At 44.6% G+C, this 11169-nt stretch overlaps 1 protein-coding gene across 1 annotated transcript in view; it reads left to right on the plus strand.

Annotated features, from left to right (window-relative positions):
* Positions 1–6958: 6958 nt before the first annotated feature.
* Positions 6959–11169, plus strand: part of dhx58 (DEXH (Asp-Glu-X-His) box polypeptide 58) — a gene marked incomplete at its 5' end in the record, with an annotated part of 5291 nt that continues 1080 nt past the window's right edge. Inside the window, 9 exons of the mRNA XM_080524335.1 lie at positions 6959–7135; positions 7388–7592; positions 8595–8785; positions 9388–9501; positions 9584–9707; positions 9808–9993; positions 10105–10349; positions 10550–10861; positions 11073–11169. The exon at positions 11073–11169 is cut by the window's right edge and continues 94 nt beyond it. Of these exons, the coding sequence (XP_080380461.1) occupies positions 6959–7135; positions 7388–7592; positions 8595–8785; positions 9388–9501; positions 9584–9707; positions 9808–9993; positions 10105–10349; positions 10550–10861; positions 11073–11169 (1651 nt within the window). The remainder of the gene's footprint in view (positions 7136–7387; positions 7593–8594; positions 8786–9387; positions 9502–9583; positions 9708–9807; positions 9994–10104; positions 10350–10549; positions 10862–11072) is intronic.

The following is an 11169-nucleotide window of genomic DNA, read 5'->3' on the forward strand; positions in this document are numbered from 1 at the left end:
GAGGGGAGCAGCTACATTGGGTAGAGCGGACATTTGTTATTCATAGCAGAGTTCTAGATCCTAGAGTATGGAGATGAGGACTCGTCGTATGTGTGGCTGAGGTTTGGAGTGTTTGACTGGTTGTTGCTTTAGTTAACAATGTTATGACTCAAGAATCCAATGGGTTTTATTTGTTAGACTATGTTTCATGTTGATGTTGGTGGGTCCATGTTTAAAAACTATGTGGAATTTAGAACCATGTCTGTTCTTCCCTTTCAATTTCTATGTTCTTACGTGTGTGTGTGTGTGTGTGTGTGTGTGTGTGTGTGTGTGTGTGTGTACGTGCACGCAGCAGGGCTTACTGATGTGCATCTCTACTGCAGGCTGCTCTATACTTCACCAGAGAGACTGTTATTAACTATGAAGTGTTGATGCTTAAGCAGAATAATGCCAAGCCTGATTGGTTTCTCTGTCCCCCTGTCCCCCTCTGCATCTGTGCATTCAGGTGACCTAACACTAGCCTGTGATTGGCTCTCCCCCATTTGGCCATGCCCCATCCTGTACCTCCTAAATTCCTGATTGGTTTCTGGACAATTGCAAACACAAATTTGTTCCCAGAGGCCCTCTGCCCTCTCTCTTTTCGCCCAAATAAGGACATGCAATAGCTCCACACACGTTTTGACACATGGGACGGCATCGAAGATGGCAATCTAATTAAATTTCTTACAGTCTAATGTTTTTGTTCTTTTACAATTTTCAATATTATTATGGTTACCACCTTGTTGTTTTTATCGTTACAGTTTATTTGAGGACTACAATAAAAAGGGTAACAGTTTGTGAAGATTGTGTCCTTGTTTATTTTTCGTTTGTTGTTGAATGAGAGAGTGAAAAGACTCGGGAGGCAAATGAGGTTGGTTTGAAGGAGGTGGAGAGAAAAATAATGTAATACTTTACTTATTAGTGCCCTTACAGTCATTGTGGTGGTGACCTCATATATGCAGGGGGGCAAACTTGTCACATTTCTGCTAAATTAGCAGTTTTTACTTCAAAATAGGTCATCCACGTGAATCGTGTAGATTTGCAAAAAATATATTTGGTGGGGGGGGGGGGGTCTACGTCTCATCCAAGTCACATGATGACTATTCTTCTAACTAATCTTCCTGTCTGCTAAACTCCGCTGCTGTTGAAATAACTTTTAGCTTCATGCAGCTAGGTACAATTCTAGACAGTGTGGAGGACACAGTCACAGTAAACAACCTGTTTTCAACATAATTATGTGGGTGTTAAGGTTAGGACCGCCGGTGAAACCACCATCAGTGCTAGCGCTATCCATCTACCACCGCTAGTGCTCAAAAAGTGTCACCTTTTTGGGCCATCACCAGTTTGCACCCCTGGTCGATCTTCCGACACAATGTGCGTCGATACAAATGACCAGCAGGTGTCACTATGGAGCTGCTGTACCATGACCTGACCAGCAGATGTCATTGTGGAGCTGCTGTACCACGACCTGACCAGCAGATGGCAGTATAGGCAGTACCATGACCTGACCAGCAGATAGCAGTATGGAGTTGCTGTATCGACTGCATCGATAGACATAGATCGACACTTTTTCCGACACAATTGTCAATTGCGTCGAAAGCTTCGTTTCCCCCATCACTACTCTCTTGGTATAGTGGTTAGCGCGGCCGTCGGTTATGCGGGAGGTCGGGGTTCGACTCCCGCATGGGGCGAGTTGCACTATCAGTTCCCGTTCGCCACAATATTATCAAAGCTTACGCGCCTGTCGATCACCCGTACGCTTTGATAATATCTTCACTCCACGATCATCTAGTCAGGTCTGGCGCCGTCTGTTGTTCTTCAGTGCACACAGGTAAACATATCCAGGATCTAGCAGCGTCGTCGTCGGGCTCGCGCAAACAAACCTGGCGAACGTTTTACTTGCTGATGGATAGATGATTCACTATGTCCACTATAGGGACACATCTATTTGTTGTCAGTCGCTTTGGATAAAGACGTCTGCTAAATGCCAAAAATGAAAATGTAACAAGTAGCACGATGATGTCAGAGTTTGTGGGAAACACCTCTTCCTCCTAGGTCTTGCTACACGTATCCAGAGATATCGGAGCGGTACTCCCTTCCCTCACCTTACGTGCGCCAGGGCCAGGTGTGCTGCGTGGCGCCCAGTGACATGTGGTTCTACCGGGTCGTCATCCACCGCCTCCTCAGCCTGACCCAGGTGGAGGTGTACTCCGTGGACTTCGGGGACCTCGTCACTGTGGACACGACCAGCCTCAAGTTCCTCAAGTAGGCTTCTTCTGGTCCAGTTCAGACAGACGGCAACGAAAGTCAATGGGCAGGTTTCACTAGACCAGTGGTTCCCAACCTTTTTGGACTCAAGGCCCACTTAAAAATCTCAAAAGTATTCGCGGCCCACATAGGCATTTTACGCATACGCGTACATTTTTGGGGGTGTCTCATCATTATTCTCTTATTCTTATTGGATATTTCATATGCATCATCATACAATCATCATACATACAGTGCAGTAGGCCTAGTATCACACTGATGATGCATTTTTAAAAAAGGTTTTAAAGAAAAAAATATTTGGCGGCCCACTTGCAGTACTCTCATGGACCACAAGAGGGTCGCTGCCCATAGGTTGATTTTGGGCATTTTAACATTCATAGTGTAGAGGTGTTCATTCTATTTTATTGTCATTCTAGCGTTGCTTGGCTCTCTAAAGTAAAGCTGAACTGGCCTGATGTTGAGAAGCTATATATATATATATATATATATATATATATATATATATATATATATATATATATATATATTTATATATGTGACAAGACAGCAGTCTGACCCTTTACCATGCAGTACTGTGTCCGCATTTGGTTTCGGTCGACACCATAGTGTGGGAGACCTCTTCTCGCCACATACTGTAGTGTAAAACCAATGTCCTGTAAATGTGATGGTCGTTTTAAGTGTTAGGCCTCCTTGTCTGATTTGCTGTTGTCCCCCTACATCTCTCTGGTTTCTCACCCCAAGGTCTTGTTACTCTGTGCTCCCGGCCCAAGCAGTCCCCTCATCACTCTCTGGAATCAAGCCTATGGGTGTAAGGCTCCACACACATCTCATATCACTTTTATTGACCACCAACCTCCCCAAGCCTTTAACACTGTATTCGTTCCCATAGAGTCCCATTTACTTCCAGATAGCACTCTTATCTCCCATTCAATGCGCCCCGGGCCGATGTAAAAGTTGGATGGGGGGCGCATTATAAATAAAATGAACATTAACATTAACAATATTAAAAGCCTGTTGTGTTTTGGTGTTCCAGGGCAGTTGGAGTTTGAACGCCACCACCTCCTTCCGGAAGCTGTGCTGTGAGCGCCCCCTGTTGGCGGCTCTGCACAGCTATCAGGCAGGCTTCCTGCAGGTCTTCCTGTGTGAGACGGACACGGAGGAGGACGTGTACATTCACAGTGTCCTGCAGAGCCAGGGCCACGGGCTCTCCTGTCCCTCTGCAGTCAACTCAGAGGTCAGTAAGGCACACACACACACACACACACACACACACACACACACTGTATATATCCCATTCAACAACAATGATCCATTGCATCCATCCATTTGTTCTGTCAAACGTATTTCTTCTTTCAGCTGTGTGAGCAGTTCAACCCTGTGACCCTGTACCTGGGCGAGGGTGTGTTTGATGAAGGGATAGAAGTAGACGTGGACCCAACCCCAGAGCCCTGCACCCAGACCCCAGAGCCCTGCACCCAAACCGCAGAGACCTGCACCCAAACCCCTGACACACCCCAGATGAGGAGCTCCCCTTTCCCAATTCTAACAGTACAGTACACACACACACACACACACACATTTACATTTACATTTACATTTTTGGCATTTAGCAGACGCCTTATTCCAAAGCGACTTACATTTGACTACTAAGCAAGTGAATTATCCGGGCAAGTAAAAAAGCGTTACTGTCGAACCCTGATGTGTTTTAGGCTGCAGACCCTGCTGTTGGGAGCAATGAAAAAGAAGTGAAGAAGCTTCCAGACCTCCCAGAGCTGGAGTTCATCGGGGAGACACAGGCCAACTTCAAGGCCCAGGTATGACCTCTGACCCTGTATCACGCCCTCGGATTGAACAAGAGTTAGATTGTGTACGATAGATAAAGCATGTCTATTATAAGTAAGTCAACCATCCATGCCATATCATCGCCATGTCCTTGGTTCAATTCCGGCCATCGACATATGCTGCGTTACTGCGTAAAAAGCGTTACTGTCGAACCCTGATGTGTTTTAGGCTGCAGACCCTGCTGTTGGGAGCAATGAAAAAGAAGTGAAGAAGCTTCCAGACCTCCCAGAGTTGTAATAGTAAGTGGCCTGGGGTGGTCCAGTGGTCTAGCACCGCGGTCTACAATGCGCACATATTCCCATGTCGGCATGGGTTCTAATCCGGCCCATGCCCTGTTGACATGCTCTCTCTCTCTTATTTTTTTTAATGTGTTAATTGTTCTAACTAATAAAAGTTCACAGTATTATTACAATGCGCACAAAAAAAGTTCACAGTATTATTACAATGCTTAAGATTGTAGCTTGGCAACCAGGCCCACAATGAGTACTGAGCCACTGGCTCCTCTTGTTCTATCTCTCTCTCTCTCACATTGTTAAAATAGGCAAGAACAGTGCAGTTGTGACAACCCACTCCACCCTGTCTGACTGTTACCTGTGTTTGTGCTATCTTTACAGCTACAGGAGGTGGGCGTGCCAGAGGTCGTTTGGCACATTGGCAGCACCTGGGCTTTTTGTGACGGGGTCCTTAAAGTCTCTCTCGAAGTCTCCGCCCCGAGACACCTTTGTTTTTTGGCCTTTGTTGATGTTTGGCCTTTGTTTGCACCATACAACATTACACCTACACACTCTTCCACTCACCTACACTACTGACATTACTGATTACACACACTCTATATCTTTCTTTATGTTATTCTTTTGTTAATAAATTATTTGACAGTTTAATTGGTTGTGTGCGTCTCCCTCTTTTGTCTCTCCTGGGGGCCATTCCACTAAAGGTGGATCAGTATAGCGGCGATTGAAATAAATGCGGCGATCAGGCAACTCGAGATTGGAATTCAAGCCTCAGGTGATTCCTCGAACGAGGATCAGCCTTGTGTCATCAGTGTTCACAGAAGACAGGCTTACAAATCTTCGATATGGGCGCGTGCACGCAGACATAAAGAGCCCAGAAGAGTCGATCTGTCGAAATGAAGATACTCCACTCTGCAGGGGTCCTACATTTGCGCAGCATTCCCGAATTATTGATCTTTATGAAGACGGAAAAATAAGATGTAAAATAGTGCAATACTGCCGCAATTAACAAGGCAAGGGAAATGGTTTGGCAAGAAATTGCTGACAGATTAAATGCGTAGGTCATACTAGCCCCAGTTATTGTTATATGTTCATATTTTAATAAATGAATATTACTACTGTGGTGATATCAGCAGCAGGCTACAAACCGTCATAACGCCACAATGGCCTAGTGGTATCGACCGCTGCCACAGGATTTATTCGTCATTTTTCGACGTGGTTCGAATCCCTCTTCGGACACACTTTTTACTGCATTTCGTTGTCTGAATCTAATCTAAAATCTCATCTAAAAAAGTATGTAGGCTATGTTGGCTGGAGGGGTCAGAGGTGAGAGGTCGGGGGGCAGGCTGAGCAGGTCTGAGGGGAGGGTGAGGACCACCGCTGGGCGCTCCGTGTGGAGGAGCTGGAGGAGACGCAGCTGGACAGCAGCAGGAGACCCAGAGAGAGAGGCCATGAGAGCCTCGCAGGCGGCCCGTTCTCCCTCAGCTGCGATCACCTGAGAAGGAGGTTGTCTTACTTTACTTTACTTACTTACTTGCATAAATACCATTGACATACAGTGGGGGAAATACGTATTCAACACATCAACAATTTAATAATCTAACATATTTCTATTTCCATCTAAATGAAATTTAGACCAGACATTAGTGTTAACTCAATAAAACTACACAGGTAACGAAATCTTAACATTCCAATCCATTAAAAAAAGCTATGCAATAAAGTGGAATGACACAGGGAAAAAAGTATTGAACACATACTTCCCATTTATAGTTTACATTTTTGGCATTTAGCCTTTATCCAAAGCGACATACAGCAAATACATTTGTCTAGTGCTAGTTAGCTCAGCCCCTGGGTGAGCTAGAGAAATGTGCTCTTTGCCAGGGGATACAGTGGAGTGGCCCAAGGGGGGCCAAGGGGGGCCAAGGGGATTCCCAGTGTAACTAGCAGTAGGTTTCGTTTTCCTGATGTCAGAACGGGGCCCTGTTAGGGCTCTCTCATGGGCTGAACTACAAATTTGTTTTCCTGGATAACTGCAAACTACAGTTGTCTTCAAATGTCCCTCACTCTGCAAAATTATTGTGAGTGATGTCCACATGTGTATGTTTGGGTAGATAGGTGTAGGCTTTGTTTGAGTAGATTCTGTCACGTCTTTAAAAAGCCAGTCATTCATATCCCTGCACCTTAACCACATATGAACTGTCACTTCATACAGAGGCACTTTGTTGTCCCTCAAGAGCTCCCTTGAGTAGGGCCCTCTCTACGAACCAGGAAGAGCTTTTACTTTCATTTCAGTGTTTGGGTGTCTATGGTCAGACCGGCTGGCTCTTATATAGATGATCAGTGATATTCCTCTGTACTTCAAACCAGGGACCATAGTGAGTGGACCACAGTCAACATCTGCTACTGAAACGTCAGACACACCTGGTATGTTAATAAGTTTGGGCAGGTTTACAGTTTTGAAAGAATTATTTTCGTTACATGACACTTGTTCAGAGAAACTAGTACTATTTTTGTCCCTGATCTGTGTTATGTATGGGATAGTTGTAATGTGGTTTCTCTGTGGTTCAGAAACTGTTCTCCAAAATAGGGTCTTCAGTGGGATGGCAGACTTTGAGCTACGTGGGTACCAAGAGGAGGTGGTGCAGAGGGCTCTCAGAGGGGAGAACATCATCATCTGGCTGCCCACCGGTGGGGGAAAGACCCGTGCTGCTGTGTACGTGGCTAAGAAGCACCTGGAGACCACTCCCCAGGCTAAGGTGGCTGTGCTGGTCAACAAGGTAGGCAGTTGGTTAACTGTGCATATAGAATATAGAATTGAGAATAACTGTGCATAACAAAGTGTTGGCTAGACAAATATTGTAAGATGTTAGAAAATTAAATTTTGTCAAGGCAAGTTTGAGACTTACCTTTAGAATTGGGCATAGGCCTACTCCTAATCATATCATAAGAAAAATGAACTTTTTATACTGTATGTTCACTGCCAATGTTGTCTATAACACGTCTAACATGTCTTTCGATATGTTATCCAGGTTCATCTAGTCGACCAACATTACAACAAAGAGTTCAACCCTCGCTTGGGCTCTGACTATGAACTGGTGTCTATCAGTGGGGATTCTGACCAGAAAGACTTCTTTGGCTGTGTGGTGAAGGACTCTGACCTGGTCATCTGTACAGCACAGATACTGGAAAATGCCCTGACCAACAAAGAGGAGGGCAAACATGTGAAGCTCTCAGGTAAGTGTCTCCGCTACTACTGACAACATGTTAATGTTTATGTGTACTGCAGGGGGGGGCTGGTGGAGGCAGAAATCTGATCTTACCATTGTAATTAGGGCTGGGTATCGCCACTGATTTCCCAAAACGATTCGATTCCGATTCACCAGCTCAGTGAGCTCACGATTCGATTCGATTCACGATTCGATTCGATTCGATTCGATTCCGATTCGATCTAGTTAAAATATACATTTTTTGCTTGAATATGAAAGAGATTCTCAGAATTAATGCTATAAATGGTTCAAGGAACCCTATAACATGTAGCATTGTTAAACATATCAATGAATTGACTCCAAAGCAGTTACATGAATGTACTTTTTATTGGAACACATTTTATTGGAACATATGAACATCATTGACCAACATTTTGCAACTACAAAAAGTGTTTTTTAACGTGCTTTACTGCAGCCGATGTAAATAAAGGGGCTACAAACATAGCCTACCGGTAATAATCAACAAAAAAAGCGTTTCCGAACGTTTTTTGAGGGGTTTATATATAAAAAAAAAAAAAAAAAAAAAAAATGAAAGATCGATCTCGGGACTTATGAATCGATAAATCGCTCATTTAATGAAGATCGATTCAGAATCGGGAAATCGATTTTTTGAACCCAGCCCTAATTGTAATGCATGCAATGGAATGACGAATGGTTTTACATCCACCAGCCTCCCCTGGTGTACTCTTGCTGTAATCACTGCAAGATATTGAGTATTAAAGGCAACGGCAAATGTATTTCTATAGCACATAATCATACAACGTAATGTATACTCATAGTGCTTTACATGAACACATGAGATAAAAATAACAATAAGTGAAAAATAAAATTAGTCATCATATAAAATGATCATCAACAAAATGAAAATGTATTATTATTATTCCAAAACACTTGATTATTTTAAGAAGACATTAGTATTCTGTCATTGAGTACTAGTACTATTACTCACAGCCTTTTATCACATCCCCAGACTTTACCCTGCTGATTATTGACGAATGCCACCACACCCATAAGGAGGGCGTCTACAATAAGATCATGAGGCGTTATGTGGACTGTAAACTGAGAGGAGAGGAACGGCTGCCACAGGTGCTGGGCCTCACTGCCTCTCCTGGTACAGGGGGTGCCAGGACCCTCAAAGGGGCTGTAGAACATGTGCTGCAGGTGAGAGAGTGTCTGTCTGTCTGTCTGTCTGTGTGTCTTTGTCTGTCTTAACTTTGCCTGGCCTTAACTTACCACAAATGATGACCTTGGAAAAAACAACAACAATGACATTGACCCTCTTCTGACCACTAAATGAATCATCAGATTCCGGATCCGAATCCGGACTTAGCGTTGACCATGTAACCGTTGGGCTCCCGGTTCGATTCCGGCTGTGGACATATCCTGCATGTCATCCCTTCTCTCTCTCTCTCACCCATCCTTCCTGTCAAATCTCTACTGTCTCTTGCAATAAAAATATGAGTGGGACTGCCCCACTTGCTTTTATTACATCCAATGTACAGGTACACAACAGTAACATTCTTAGGCCTAGGTTAATCAACATTGACATTGCAGTATGAATAATAGAATAAAGTAAAATAAGTAAGTAAGTAAGTAATAATAAAGTAGAATATGGTAATAAAGTGATAAAATGTTGGTAGTTGTAACTTGTACTACAGTGGGACTAGTGGTACTGTAGTAGAAACAGTAGTGCAAAAAACCTCTTTGTATTCTCTCTCTGTCTTTTTGTCTCTGTCTACCTCTTACTTGCTTATGTCTCCCAGATTTGTGCCAATCTAGACTCAGCCATCGTATCGGCTACAGTTTATGCTGCTGAGGTGAAGATGGTGGTTCCCAGGCCCAAGAAAATGTTTGACATTGTCAATGAAAGACCTCAGGTGAGTCACTGGCATTAGTTTTCACACATTTATTCCATTACTCTGATGTACTGAAATTAGGCTTTACATTATTTTGTCTCAGGATCCATTTGGTGATCACCTGAAGTGGATGATGCAGCTGATCCATGACTTCATGGCAGTAGGACCACAGACAGAGTTTGGATCGCAGGAGTACGAGGCAGAGGTGGTGCTTCTGGAGAAGCAGGGTGAGCTATGTCTTCTAAAGTATCCTCAGTTCAGTTTGAACTTTACAAACCTTCATCAGTCAAAGCCATGGTGCTGATATAGTGACATTTCCCGGTGTAGGTGTGTCAAAGAAGGACAGACTGCTGGCCCAGTGTGCTCTCCACCTGCGACAGTACAACGATGCCCTGCTTATCAATGATACAGTGCGTATGGTGGATGCCCTCCAGGTCCTCCAGTCCTTCTACAGCATCAAGAACTCCACAACAAAGGATGGAACAGAGGTCTTCCTGCTGGGCCTCTTCCAGGGTGAGAACCGTGTTGTATTTTTTTGTTTTTGTAAGAAGAAAGTATGGATCAGTATGGTTATGCAAGATCAGCATCTGAGCAATAAGAAAACATTGTCTCTATCGCATACAGAGAACAAGGTAGAGCTACAGACATTGGCAGGCGATGCTCGCTTTGGGAACCCCAAGATGGGTAAGCTTAAGAGCACCCTCCTGGAGCAGTTTTCCCAAGGCGAGGGCTCCAGGGGAATCCTCTTCACCAAGACCCGCAAAAGCACCCAGTGCTTGGAGGACTGGGTCCTCAACGACCTGGCTCTACAGAGTGCTGGCATCAAGGCTGCCATTCTGATCGGTGCAGGCAATGGCAACATGACACAGGTATCCTGACATTACAAACATTCAATTATGGTTAGATATCTGAAAGACTTATAATGACAATAAGAGCAATTGTTATTGTAAACTGCCACTGCATGCCACAGCTGAGCTTTGTATATCTCTGTGTGTGTGTGTGTGTGTGTGTGTGTGTGTGTGTGTGTGTGTGTGTGTGTGTCTGTCTGTCTGTTTGTGTGTGCTTGCAGAATGCGCAGAAAGAAACAATTCACCGTTTCCGCTCTGGCTTCGTCAACCTCCTGATCTCCACCAGTGTGGCTGAGGAGGGCTTGGACATTCCAGAATGTAACCTGGTGGTGCGCTATGGGCTTCTGACCAATGAGATTGCCCAGCAGCAGGCCAGTGGGCGGGCTCGGGCGGAAGACAGCGTGTACTCAGTGGTTGCCCAGGCAGGGGGGAGGGAGGTGCGTCGGGAACGCACCAATGAATACCTAGAGGAGTTGACTGGCAGAGCCATCAGTGAGGTGCAGGGAATGGAGACTAGTGTGTTCCGTAAGAAGGTGAGGCTATTCCACGTGGTTGAGCTCCATCCCACTCATAATCCTATTTTCCAATTATCTAGTGTACTAATGTAATGTGTCTAATGTACTGACCCTTTAAAGGTCTCCAATTTCTCACTGTCTATGCTCTCTCTCCCTGTCTCTCTCTCTCTCTCCCTCTCTCCCTGACTCACTCTCTCTGTCTCTCTCTCTCCCTGTCTCGCTCTCCTAGATTGCTGAACTCCAGAAGGAAGCAAAGCTGTCTCGTCATTTAGCGGAGCTAAAAAACATCAAAAAGAAGAGCAGTCACAGTGCAGCCCAGACTCAGC

This window comes from Nansenia antarctica, assembly GCF_963989245.1.
Source record: "Nansenia antarctica genome assembly, chromosome: 2".
Classification (NCBI taxonomy): domain Eukaryota; kingdom Metazoa; phylum Chordata; class Actinopteri; order Argentiniformes; family Microstomatidae; genus Nansenia; species Nansenia antarctica.